Source organism: Impatiens glandulifera, chromosome 4 (genome assembly GCF_907164915.1).
Source record: "Impatiens glandulifera chromosome 4, dImpGla2.1, whole genome shotgun sequence".
NCBI lineage: Eukaryota > Viridiplantae > Streptophyta > Magnoliopsida > Ericales > Balsaminaceae > Impatiens > Impatiens glandulifera.
Window position 1 is genome coordinate 50089601 of NC_061865.1, and position 15159 is coordinate 50104759.

General features: G+C 25.5%; 1 protein-coding gene across 1 annotated transcript; it reads left to right on the forward strand.

The window, feature by feature from the left end:
- The first annotated feature begins 1433 nt into the window (after nt 1-1433).
- On the forward strand, nt 1434-2980 carry LOC124936460 (UDP-glucuronate 4-epimerase 1-like). The gene has a single exon (XM_047476961.1). It carries the CDS (start codon nt 1579-1581, stop codon nt 2917-2919), a length of 1341 nt encoding a protein of 446 aa, XP_047332917.1. The 5' UTR covers nt 1434-1578; the 3' UTR covers nt 2920-2980.
- The last annotated feature ends 12179 nt before the right edge of the window (nt 2981-15159 follow it).

A 15159-nucleotide genomic window follows, 5' to 3' on the forward strand; every position in this document is an offset into this window, starting at 1 on the left:
TATTTAAAGAATATTTTTAAATTAAATATTCATTTTTTGAAATTGACTTATTTTAGTTTATTAAAGGTAGTTTAAATGACTAAAATATATATAATATAAGGAAAGATTTAAAAAATAAATAAATAATAGATAATTATGAGTACTGTTTATCAATTTAAATGATTTTGTGTTTTAAATGATTTTTTTTAAAATATAGACATTTTAAACTATCAAATACTATTTAATTTTAAACTATCAAATACAATTTAAATTATTTGAACTTTTTTTTGTTAAATTGTATAATTTGTATATTTTAATGTTATTTGTAATTTAAATGAAAATTTATTATAATGTTTAGATATTGAAAATAATGACATATTAATTGACTAATTCATTTATATCAGCTTTTGTTCAATTAATTTTATTGATAAAAATATTTAACAATATTATCTTTTAAATTATTCAATTATTGTAGTTATTATTTTTTCTCAACTTTGTGTTACATCATATCATATTGTCCATGTCATATAAACAAATTGAAAAAATCTTTATATATATATTTAATATCAGTGGAGGTCTATGCAACACTAATATCTAAAATTATTAAAATTGTTGCTAACAAGATTCCTCCAACTAGAATGGTAAAAGTTATTGAATTAATCATCCAATACTTTTTTATAAAATTAATAATTATTTAAAATATAATATTATAACAATTGAAACAACTAATATATACAATTAATGTGTTTTATAAAATTAATTATTATTTAAAATACAAAATTTTAATATTATATTTCCAAGCCTTTTAATATATATATATATATATATATATATATATATATATATATATATATATATATATATATATATATATATATATATATATATATATATATATATATATATATATATATATTGTTGAATATCCCATACCAAATAGTTAGCCATAAAACTTGTGAAAAACCTTAATTATTGCAGATGATTTTTTTTTTAAATCATATCAATATTTTAATCTCGTTACATATAATAATGTCTTATAGAATTATCAGGTCTTATTGTTTGAATTTATTTAACTTAATTAAATATTATTTTACTCATTCTCCTATTCATTTTAAATTACCCTAAATTATTTAAATAAATGAAAAAATCTTATTTGATTAGAATATTTTTGAACTTGCAATATTTTTATTAATCTAGCTAGTTATATAAAAAGAATATAGTTTTTAATTTCAATCAAGTAATAATCTCTTATTAGTTTAATTTTCTTTTAATAAATTTGTAATATTTTAAACAATTTATTTTATAAATTATATAAAAATAATATAATTAAAAACGTGTATATTTGAATTTTTTGATTATTTAACCTAATAATTTTCTCCCACCAATGAATGTTTTTTTTATCTTTCTCTCTCCTCTTCTTGTATATTAATGGGAGACCACTAACTTTATCTTCCTCAATCTCTATTAGCAGCTTCACAATTTCTCTCCAAAGAAACAAATCCCCATTTTCCTTATATTTTCTTTCTCTTTTTCTCCATTATCCCTTAATTTCCGTTTTCCATTTATCCATATCTCCTTAATTATTAATCTACATTTCATATGATTTCTAAACCAATTTACAACAATTCAAAAACAATAAACATGCCGTCTGCAGATGACGAATTATACCCATACACAACCACCGGCAAATTCAAGGTCGACCGTAGCCATGCAATCAACCGTCAATTCCACCGTTGTTTCGCTTCCACAAGCACAATGTTTCTCTGGGCTCTCTTCTTAATCGCCTTAACCGCATCCTATCTAAGTTTCCAAAGCTTCGTAGATTCCGGCAGCCGTTATTTCAACGCCTCATGGGGTGGTATTCAATGGGAAAAACAGGTGCGTAATTCCGCTGCCAATACTCGCTCCGGCGGTTTCTCGGTTTTAGTTACCGGCGCCGGTGGATTCGTAGGTACCCATGTATCAATTGCACTTAAGAAACGCGGCGATGGTGTTGTTGGATTAGATAATTTCAATAATTATTACGATCCTTCTCTTAAGAAAGCACGTAAATCTTTATTGAATACATATAATGTATTCGTTATTGAAGGTGATATTAACGATAGTCGTTTATTATCCAAATTGTTTGATACCGTTGCGTTTACACATGTTATGCATTTAGCCGCTCAAGCCGGCGTTCGTTACGCCATGGAGAATCCTCATTCGTATGTTCATAGTAATATCGCGGGTCTAGTCACGCTTCTCGAGGCATGTAAAACGGCCGAACCGCAACCCGCAATCGTATGGGCTTCGTCAAGTTCTGTTTACGGGTTAAACGAGAATGTTCCCTTTTCCGAATCGGATCAAACCGACCAACCCGCTTCACTTTACGCTGCAACAAAGAAAGCGGGTGAGGAAATAACGCATACGTATAATCATATATACGGACTTTCTATAACGGGTCTCCGGTTCTTCACGGTTTATGGCCCGTGGGGTAGACCCGATATGGCTTACTTCTCGTTTACAAGGAATATTCTACAAGGGAAACCGATAACGGTTTACAGGGGTAAGAATCGGGCTGATTTGGCCCGGGATTTTACTTATATTGATGATATTGTGAAGGGTTGTTTAGGGTCGTTGGATACTGCGGGTAAGAGTACCGGGTCGGGTGGGAAGAAGAAGGGTGTGGCTCCATATAGGATATATAATTTGGGGAATACTTCACCGGTGACGGTTCCGACGTTGGTGAGTATATTGGAGAAGTATTTGAAGGTAAAGGCAAAGAAGAATATTGTGGATATGCCGGGTAATGGGGATGTACCGTTTACACATGCGAATATTAGTTTGGCCCGGAGGGAAATCGGGTATAAACCGACTACGGATTTGCAAACGGGTTTGAAGAAGTTTGTTAGGTGGTATCTTTCGTATTACGGCTATAATCATGGAAAACTTTTAAATTGAGTTTTTTATTTTCTTTTTTAGTTAGTTTTTTTTTTTGGGGTTGTTTGTTTTTCAAGGAGATTTTTATTTTATTTTTTCTTATATTTTCTATGGACAGATTCTTTTAATTTCCAAACATGTTAAATTACTTATTTAACAATTGAGTTGTTTACTAACCAAATTTAATGTTTGCACTTTTCCAATCATCTCTCTAATTTTATTTTTATTATATTGAATGTATTTTTGATTGAATAAATCAATTTTTATTACTGATTTATTTAAATATATTAAGAAAATTTTGTATTATTATTAAGAATTAACATATTTAGCTTATCACAATTATTGTTATTTATTGTATTAATTTTTTCTCTAATATTTTTTCTCTTTTCTCTGCTCTCATTTATATTTTATTAAATGAGTTTATAATATATTTTTATTTTTAATATAAATACAAAAATTATATGTATACAATTATTTAAATTTTATTTAATATTATAAAATATTTAATAAATTATTAACAACTTATTCTTTTTATTCAAATAACAACTCATTATAATTTAAATAAAATAAAAAATAATTGACACATTAATTATTAATTAAACTTATTTTATAGTCTCTTATTCTTAGTTTGTAATTGTATTTTTATTAATTAATTTTCACTATTTTCTTATTATTCAATTTTTCAATTATATAAATAATTTAAAATTATATATATATAATTATTAATATATATACATATATATAATTTATATAATTTTAAAATATTTATTAATTTAGAATTTACAAAATTTAATCATTAGTAAAACGTATTATGTTAATATATGAGAAATTATATGATTAAAAGGAAATATTTATTATTTATATAATTTTTTTAATTTCAAATATATATATAATTTAATTTGATTAAATCATGTGTCAACTCATTTATTTTTCAAATATATTTATAATATTGATTAAAATAATATTTAAAACACAAATATATTTAAATTTAAATAATTTTAGATTAAAAATAGGAAGATATTATAAACTGATTAGGATTAAAACAAAATTACAAAAATATGAATTAGTAGAAAAGGAAGAGAAAAAAAGATATATAAATTTTTAATAGTTAATATATTTAAATAGGTGAGTAATACAAGTATTATTATTAAACATGATTTATCATTGTTGTTTGAAACAGTGTTTTATATCACATAATGATGATAGGGAAGAGGGGATAGAAATGACATAGAAATGACGTGGAAACACTAATTAAATTTGTTGACTAAGTATAAAATTTTTATTTTTTTTATCTTTATTAATAATTCCTCTATTTTCTTAATATTTACATTTTCTCCTTGAATATGACACATTTAATATGTATATATATTTTAATTATTATTATTAAAAAAATTTAATAATTTATTTATTTAATTTTTTATTATTATAAATATTATTTTTTAAAATTATTGTACATACCACAATAAACACATTTTAATTATTTCTCTATCTAAATAATTTATTCTTTTATTTATTAAAAAAATTAAAATTTATTTTCCATATTAAAAATGACTCAAATTAAAATAAATAATAGTTAATTGTATTATATTTGATTAAAAATATTTATTTGAATTAATTTATTATTTTATATAAATAAATTATACAATCTAATCAACTAGTAAGTGAAATAAAATTTAAAAAAAACATAGTAAAAATGTATATAATGACATTTACTTGTATAAAATCAAACAACAACAACTTATTTATCTGATCTTATTGTCATTTTAAGATAGCTTAATCTCATTTCAACTCGATGAAGTCTCGAGGCATATTATTATCTTTCAATTCATTTTAAATTGGACCACTTAATAGACAAATTCTTAATTACTAATATGATTCAACTCAAATCATAACTATTAATATTCAAGATAGATAGATACAACTCAAATCACCAATTACTAATATTCAACATAAATAAATAAAAAACCACTAAGAGAGAATAACTAATATGGTGTTATAGTTGAATGTTGTTGATTGAACTTCTGTAATTGATTAGAAAATGAACTAACCTGAAAAGAAAAAAATTTTTAAGGAGAGAAAAGTGAGAGAAACAACATTGAAGAGTTTAAAAGATATATTCCGTAAAATAATTAATAATTTTATTTTTCTATTAACTTAATATAAATTTAATTAAATTAATAGATGAGTGAAATAATTAAAATGTGTTTATTGTGGTATGTACACTAATTAAAAAAAATATATTTATAATAATAAAAAATTAAAGAGATAAATTATTAAATGTATTTTAATAATGAAAATTGAAAAAATAAAAATTAAATGCATTCTATTTAAGATAGAGAAAATATAAATATTAAAAAATGAGATAAATTATTAATTAAGATAAAGGAAAAAAATAAATATTATACTTAACTAGTCAGTAAGTCTAATCACTTTAATTTCACTTCATTCATTCGCTATCTCTTTGTTACAAATACTTTGCTCTTATATCAAATACATCTTTTTAGTGTAGTTAAATAGAATTCATAAGCATCTTCTTAATAGGAGGTAGTACTCTCCAATTCGATCTAGTCGTTTTGATCAAAATTTAATTGTTAAATTTACTCTCACTTTTAGATCATTAAAAACGATGTTAAACATGAAAATAAAATAAAATTAATGTGAACATGAAAATATAACAAAGATTATGTTATTATTGTTAAATAAAAATAATAATTAATATTAATATTTATAAAAATATAATTTTATTATTTATAAAAAAATAATAATTAAATAAAAAAAATTGTACAATAATTGTGAATGAGATAAGAGAGTGCTTCACATTAAATACACTAAAACCAGTTTACAATAGTCATCTTTGACAACTTGAAATACTATAAACACAATATTATTGAAATACATTATTTCCCATAATTATTGGATCTTACCCTGCCAAGTCAAACTGATAATAAGATCCATCCATCTTTAATAATTTATATTTCCTATTATTATTATATAATTATTACTGGTTGGTTACATATTACATTGTATAATGTTCAGATAGACATATATAGCCGTTCTCTTCCCAACCATTACCTTTCCAATTTCATTCTAAAATAATTATATAGATTAATTATCTCAAAGTTTTTCAATTAAATTGTTTTGAAAATTCAACCTCAAATCCAAAGCCTATGTCTGGTGATCAGCTACTAATGGATGGAATTGTAAACAAGCAAATTATAGCTACCAAATTACAGCTACAAAATTTCTAACAATACAAAGTATAGTGATTGTTTCTAGATTGACAGCTACGTACCAAATTCACATAAAAACAACATAGACGGTCCTCTATATTCAACTAACCTTTAAGTTGTAAATAAGCACTCAAGCTTAACAATAGATCCCAATTTAAGTGTTCAATCGATAAGAAGAAGGGGAGAATTAATCTTTTCAGCAAGATCTGGGGAATCAACGGCAGCAACTGTTATAAGCGCGTTTGTCGATAACAATGGGAGAATCAACGACAACAACTGTTGTGGCGAGGTTCAGCGTTTGACGATAAGAATGGGAGAAACAATCTAGACGGAAAGAGGCGCGCGAAATAGGCGCGCGATGGAACAAGTCCATTCAATACAGGCGCTCGGTTCGCGGAATAGGGACGGCGACGACGACGGAATCTGGACGGAAAAGGAATCAGGCGTGCGGTTCGCGGACGTCGGATCAGTGCCAAAAGTGAGATGAGCAGAAAGAAGAAAGATAGAATCGATTTAGGTTAAATTAAATATATCTACGAGGGTGTTTCAGGTTCTCTCGGAAAAAAATTTCACTAAAACCTCACCGAGAGCAGAAATCAAAAATTTTCGGAAATAACAGTTATCAACGAGAACTATGTAAAGCCCTCGGTGACTTATTTAAATGTCAGCGAGAGCGAATCAATGCTCTCGGTGAGTTCTTTATTTCCGAGAGCTTTTGATGGCTCTCGCTTTTCTTCCTCGGTGATTATGACACTTCTACTAGTGTAGTCAGCAAGTCTAATCACCTTCCACGTCATTCATTCGCTACCCTTTGCTACAAAAATTTCGTTCTCCCTATCATTACTCTTATATCAAATATATTTTTTTAGTGTACGTTAAATATAATTCATAAACATCTTCTTAATTCTTACCTCTGTAATATATAGGAGGTAGTACTCTCTAAATTTTGATCGTTTTGATTAAAATTTAATTGTTAAATTTACTCTCAACTTTAGATAATTAAAAACGATGTTAAATATGAAAATAAAATAAAGATTAATGTGAAGTGAAGACAGCAGTCATGAAAATTATGTTATTATTGTTAAATAAAAATAAAAATAATAATTAAAATTATGATTTATAAAAATATAATTATATTATTTATGAAAAAATGATGCTTAAATAAAATAATCATGTGAAAGATATTTCATAAGAGAGCGCTTCACATTAAATACACTACAAACATAAGTTTACAAAAGTTATACAACTTAAAATACTATAACACAATATTAATAAAATAGGTTATCCCAGCATTATTGTTGCTGTTTCTTTATTGAATATTAAAAAAATAGAACCTTGTTAGTTCTTCAAACAAAAAATAAATCTTTCGTTTCGTACAAATAATGTTCAAAGTATACCATTTTCGCGAGATATGGAGCTTATTTCCAGCAAAGATTCGTGAAATGGGTTTCCAACAAAATTTGTGAAATAGGTTTCCGGAAAAGAATCGTGAATCGTCTAGAGAGATAAATCATAATCGTAATAAAATAGTGAAATTAGAAACGATCAGGACTGATGTGAAACGATTCTGATAGATGAAGTGACAGAGCGGGAAAATTTTTGGGTTACAACAAAAAGGGTCGGACTTTATTTCAAATTCCTATTTTTTAACCCAGATATATTTAAATAACAAAAAATTCGAAAGCATTTTGATTGGTTGGCAATAGGATACAAGGATTTTCCGCAACAAAAGATTCAAACTTATAAATTAGAGACTGATGAAAACCACTCAATCAAAAGATATAAATCCATACTAACAACAACATTAGAAACATACACATTGAGTTTTACACTAACAACAACTGTAACATTAGATACATTGAGTTGCTCCAAAAAAAATATATAGTTTCTCATATTGTGTCATATAAATATAGAACAAGTGGAATGTGAAAATGTGACTAAGTGACTATATTTTAATAATTGACTAACAAAGACAAGATTAAGAATAATATATGAATATAGCAAACATTGATGAACCAATGCCTACTAATGATACAAGAGTGTCATAATTGAGTTTAAAGTAGAACAGTTATGAACCAAATTGAGAAAAGATGACAAAGAGGAGACATGTTATATGATGCACCTAAATCCAATATCCAAATGGAAGGAGATGCACTTAGACGATGACAAACTTGTTCATGTTTGAGAGGGTGTTGACATGGTGTTAAAATAAGAGAAGAGGTCTAGAAATTATGTACCCATGTATCGAGTGATAAATATGAGAATGTTCATGTATCGAGTTGTAATAATTTTATTTATAATTTAATTAAATTTAGAAGATTAAATTTATAGTGATTTGATAAATTAACATAATAATAAGTTTGATATCTTATTTGTAACTACAACAGAAGTCTAAGAACTGTTGTGAAACTTTTACATCTCATTTTAAGTAGGAGTCATCTTCTATTTGGATATTCCATTCTCTTGCTTCTCTTTTATTAACCATAAATCTTTTATCAAGAATATCTCATAGCGAGGTTTGTTTGAATATTTTGTTTGTGTGAGAGCAAGATAAATATGAAAAAATATTGAAAAGTTGAAGAAATCGAAGTTACGTCGAAATCAAGAGTTAGAAGAATTTAAAGAAAATCAAAATGAAAACGTCGATTAAAACTCAATAAATAATGGTGCAACATTCAAATGATTCACTCTATGCAGAACATGATAATCTTGGTATGTTAATAGTTACAAATTTTTTTAATGGAAATAATTATATGAGTTGGAATAGAGGCATTCCTATTAAACTAACAGCAAAATCCAAGTAGGGATTTATTGACAGGCCAATTTCTTGTCTAGAAGATTTTGCCGGACAACTTCGATAGAGCATATTTCTTTATTAGATCTTTGATATTGAATTCGCAAACTGTAGAAGTGAAAGAAAATTTTTGTTCATACTAAGACTACAATAAATTTATGACAAGGAATCAATACACAGTCTTCTTTCCAACTTTGAAGGGAGGTTAGTTTAATGAAATAAAGATAATATATTGTGGAACCTTATTATTCCAAGATGAATTCACGACATTAAACGCATTACTATGATGCGACTGTAAGATTATAGTTTACAAATGTTGCAAAATTTCAAACAAAGTGGAAGAAGTTGATGTTAAGAGAAGAATGAGTCAATTCTTGACAAGTTTAAATGACTTAAAATTTTGTAAAAAGGCAGATTCTTATGTCTACGGTTTTGTAAGAGGTTAGATTCTTGTGTCTGAATTTGCATCAAATATTGATAAAACATATGTTTCTATTCTCTCGGTTCAAAAACAAAAGAAAATTAGTCATACTAGGAAGGAGATTATTGAATATAATGCAATGACAATTAATATTGATTAAAGAATTTATCGTAGTAAGTCGAGACATAAATAAAATCACTAAAAGGGGAAATTCAAAAGCAAATTTACTTAGTAAGTTATGTCGAAGAACTAGACTTCTACAATAGGGTTGATTCAAATTAATAGGGGTACTGAGCGGTGAAAAAAGAATAAAGAAAATGAAGAATCAAGTTATAATATAGTGCCCACTCCATTTAGTTATTGTCACGATGATAAAAAAAACATTTATCAGCAAAAATATTAACAAGAAGCAATTAATATGTTGAGCAAGACTCTTAAAATCGAGAATTTACGTAAAATTGTTGGACAGTTGTAAACTCGTAAAATCTAAAGTTTACTTGAAATCGTAAGAGTTTAATTTGAAAAAATAATAGTTATATATTATTATTATTTATATATATAATTAAATATTTTATATATTTAGTCAATTTTAAAAATTTATATATTTAAATATCAAATTAATTAAAAATAATAATAAATAAAACACTATAAAAAATTATACTTAAAAAATTAATTATATTAATTAATTTATTTGAATAAATAATAAATTTATTTTTAATTTTTAAATATAAATTTATTTTTTAAAACATAAAATCGTATAAAATCGTAAAATCGAAATTATTTATAAACTCGTAAAATCTTATTATTGTAAATTTAAAATAGTAAGAATTTACCTATTTAAGAGTTTACTTAAAATAAGTCTAGTTAACCTAATGTGAAATTTTAAAATCCTAAAATTTTAAGAGTTAATTCGAGATTTTAATTGTTTAAGGTTATGATGCAATAAATGAGTAGAATAATTTTTCATCTTTTGAATCTTCAATTAAAATTTTTTTAAAAAATGGTGTAAATATATTTTATTGTAATTTATTTTGTGAAATTTAAAATGAATATAATATTATTATTTTTATTGATTGAAACTAGTAGCTCAAAATATTTTAAATTAATTCATATTATATATAATATTGATGATTAGTCTTTAAAAAGTTGATGATTATTATAATTTGATTTTAGTAATGTACCTTACATTTTTAATTGAAAATAAAGAAATTATTTTTTATAAACTTGTTGAGTTTTTTAAATGGTTTATGATGCTAATATTAAAATAACTAGCATTTAGCCCGTGCCTTTGCACGAGTAATAATATATAAAAACATAAAAAAAAATTACGGATAACATTTTTAATTTTATTTTTAACCGTTTTAAATTTATGGGTGGGTCAACCCACAATCCGACCCAAGTATTCATTTATTCAACATCATTATATATTAGTTAGTTAAAAAGTTAAACTTATATTAATATTAAAACGTCCCGCATTTATCAAATTTGGTGTTGAATTTAAAATATAAAGTTAAAGAGTTGTACTTGTTTTTGTTAGGTTGCAAGTTCGAAACATACTTCTAGCATTTTTAATTTTATTTTTAACCGTTTTAAATTTAAAAACGGGTCAACCCACAATCCGACCCAAGTATCCAAATTAACCACAGCTCTCGACCCGGCAATCCGGACACTTTAAAAATTAAGCATCATTATATATATATAGATTAGTTAGTTAAAAAGTTGAACTTATATTAATATTAAAACGTCCCGCGTTTATCAAATTTGGTGTTGAATTTAAAATATAAAATCTGTGTAGCCTAGTTGGTTAAAGAGTTGTATTTGTTTTGATAGGTTGCAAGTTCGAAACATACCTCTAGCATTTTTAATTTTATTTTTAACCGTTTTAAATTTAAAAACGGGTCAACCCACAATCCGACCCAAGTATCCAAATTAACCACAGCTCTCGACCCGGCAATCCGGACACTTTAAAAATTAAGCATCATTATATATATATAGATTAGTTAGTTAAAAAGTTGAACTTATATTAATATTAAAACGTCCCGCGTTTATCAAATTTGGTGTTGAATTTAAAATATAAAATCTGTGTAGCCTAGTTGGTTAAAGAGTTGTATTTGTTTTGATAGGTTGCAAGTTCGAAACATACCTCTAGCATTTTTAATTTTATTTTTAACCGTTTTAAATTTAAAAACGGGTCAACCCACAATCCGACCCAAGTATCCAAATTAACCACAGCTCTCGACCCGGCAATCCGGACACTTTAAAAATTAAGCATCATTATATATATATAGATTAGTTAATTAAAAAGTTGAACTTATATTAATATTAAAACGACCCGCGTTTATCAAATTTGGTGTTGAATTTAAAATATAAAATCTTTGTAGCCTAGTTGGTTAAAGAGTTGTACTTGTTTTGATAGGTTGCAAATTCGAAACATACCTCTAGCATTTTTAATTTTATTTTTAACCGTTTTAAATTTAAAAATGGTCAACCCACAATCCGACCCAAGTATTCAAATTAACCACAGCTCTCGACCCGGCAATCCGGACACTTTAAAAATTAAGCATCATTATATATATATATAATGATATATAGGAGGTAGTACTCTCTAAATTTTGATCGTTTTGATTAAAATTTAATTGTTAAATTTACTCTCAACTTTAGATAATTAAAAACGATGTTAAATATGAAAATAAAATAAAGATTAATGTGAAGTGAAGACAGCAGTCATGAAAATTATGTTATTATTGTTAAATAAAAATAAAAATAATAATTAAAATTATGATTTATAAAAATATAATTATATTATTTATGAAAAAATGATGCTTAAATAAAATAATCATGTGAAAGATATTTCATAAGAGAGCGCTTCACATTAAATACACTACAAACATAAGTTTACAAAAGTTATACAACTTAAAATACTATAACACAATATTAATAAAATAGGTTATCCCAGCATTATTGTTGCTGTTTCTTTATTGAATATTAAAAAAATAGAACCTTGTTAGTTCTTCAAACAAAAAATAAATCTTTCGTTTCGTACAAATAATGTTCAAAGTATACCATTTTCGCGAGATATGGAGCTTATTTCCAGCAAAGATTCGTGAAATGGGTTTCCAACAAAATTTGTGAAATAGGTTTCCGGAAAAGAATCGTGAATCGTCTAGAGAGATAAATCATAATCGTAATAAAATAGTGAAATTAGAAACGATCAGGACTGATGTGAAACGATTCTGATAGATGAAGTGACAGAGCGGGAAAATTTTTGGGTTACAACAAAAAGGGTCGGACTTTATTTCAAATTCCTATTTTTTAACCCAGATATATTTAAATAACAAAAAATTCGAAAGCATTTTGATTGGTTGGCAATAGGATACAAGGATTTTCCGCAACAAAAGATTCAAACTTATAAATTAGAGACTGATGAAAACCACTCAATCAAAAGATATAAATCCATACTAACAACAACATTAGAAACATACACATTGAGTTTTACACTAACAACAACTGTAACATTAGATACATTGAGTTGCTCCAAAAAAAATATATAGTTTCTCATATTGTGTCATATAAATATAGAACAAGTGGAATGTGAAAATGTGACTAAGTGACTATATTTTAATAATTGACTAACAAAGACAAGATTAAGAATAATATATGAATATAGCAAACATTGATGAACCAATGCCTACTAATGATACAGGAGTGTCATAATTGAGTTTAAAGTAGAACAGTTATGAACCAAATTGAGAAAAGATGACAAAGAGGAGACATGTTATATGATGCACCTAAATCCAATATCCAAATGGAAGGAGATGCACTTAGACGATGACAAACTTGTTCATGTTTGAGAGGGTGTTGACATGGTGTTAAAATAAGAGAAGAGGTCTAGAAATTATGTACCCATGTATCGAGTGATAAATATGAGAATGTTCATGTATCGAGTTGTAATAATTTTATTTATAATTTAATTAAATTTAGAAGATTAAATTTATAGTGATTTGATAAATTAACATAATAATAAGTTTGATATCTTATTTGTAACTACAACAGAAGTCTAAGAACTGTTGTGAAACTTTTACATCTCATTTTAAGTAGGAGTCATCTTCTATTTGGATATTCCATTCTCTTGCTTCTCTTTTATTAACCATAAATCTTTTATCAAGAATATCTCATAGCGAGGTTTGTTTGAATATTTTGTTTGTGTGAGAGCAAGATAAATATGAAAAAATATTGAAAAGTTGAAGAAATCGAAGTTACGTCGAAATCAAGAGTTAGAAGAATTTAAAGAAAATCAAAATGAAAACGTCGATTAAAACTCAATAAATAATGGTGCAACATTCAAATGATTCACTCTATGCAGAACATGATAATCTTGGTATGTTAATAGTTACAAATTTTTTTAATGGAAATAATTATATGAGTTGGAATAGAGGCATTCCTATTAAACTAACAGCAAAATCCAAGTAGGGATTTATTGACAGGCCAATTTCTTGTCTAGAAGATTTTGCCGGACAACTTCGATAGAGCATATTTCTTTATTAGATCTTTGATATTGAATTCGCAAACTGTAGAAGTGAAAGAAAATTTTTGTTCATACTAAGACTACAATAAATTTATGACAAGGAATCAATACACAGTCTTCTTTCCAACTTTGAAGGGAGGTTAGTTTAATGAAATAAAGATAATATATTGTGGAACCTTATTATTCCAAGATGAATTCACGACATTAAACGCATTACTATGATGCGACTGTAAGATTATAGTTTACAAATGTTGCAAAATTTCAAACAAAGTGGAAGAAGTTGATGTTAAGAGAAGAATGAGTCAATTCTTGACAAGTTTAAATGACTTAAAATTTTGTAAAAAGGCAGATTCTTATGTCTACGGTTTTGTAAGAGGTTAGATTCTTGTGTCTGAATTTGCATCAAATATTGATAAAACATATGTTTCTATTCTCTCGGTTCAAAAACAAAAGAAAATTAGTCATACTAGGAAGGAGATTATTGAATATAATGCAATGACAATTAATATTGATTAAAGAATTTATCGTAGTAAGTCGAGACATAAAATAAAATCACTAAAAGGGGAAATTCAAAAGCAAATTTACTTAGTAAGTTATGTCGAAGAACTAGACTTCTACAATAGGGTTGATTCAAATTAATAGGGGTACTGAGCGGTGAAAAAAGAATAAAGAAAATGAAGAATCAAGTTATAATATAGTGCCCACTCCATTTAGTTATTGTCACGATGATAAAAAAAACATTTATCAGCAAAAATATTAACAAGAAGCAATTAATATGTTGAGCAAGACTCTTAAAATCGAGAATTTACGTAAAATTGTTGGACAGTTGTAAACTCGTAAAATCTAAAGTTTACTTGAAATCGTAAGAGTTTAATTTGAAAAAATAATAGTTATATATTATTATTATTTATATATATAATTAAATATTTTATATATTTAGTCAATTTTAAAAATTTATATATTTAAATATCAAATTAATTAAAAATAATAATAAATAAAACACTATAAAAAATTATACATACAAAATTAATTATATTAATTAATTTATTGGAATAAATAATAATTTTAATTTTTAAATATAAATTTGTTTTTCTAAAATCGTATGAAATCCTAAAATCGGAATTATTTATAAACTCGTAAAATCTTATTATTGTAAATTTTAGATAGTAAGAATTTACATATTTAAAAGTTTACTTAAAATAAGTCTAGTTAACCTAATGTGAAATTTTAAAATCCTAAAATTTTAAGAGTTAATTCGAGATTTTAATTGTTTAAGGTTATGATGCAATAA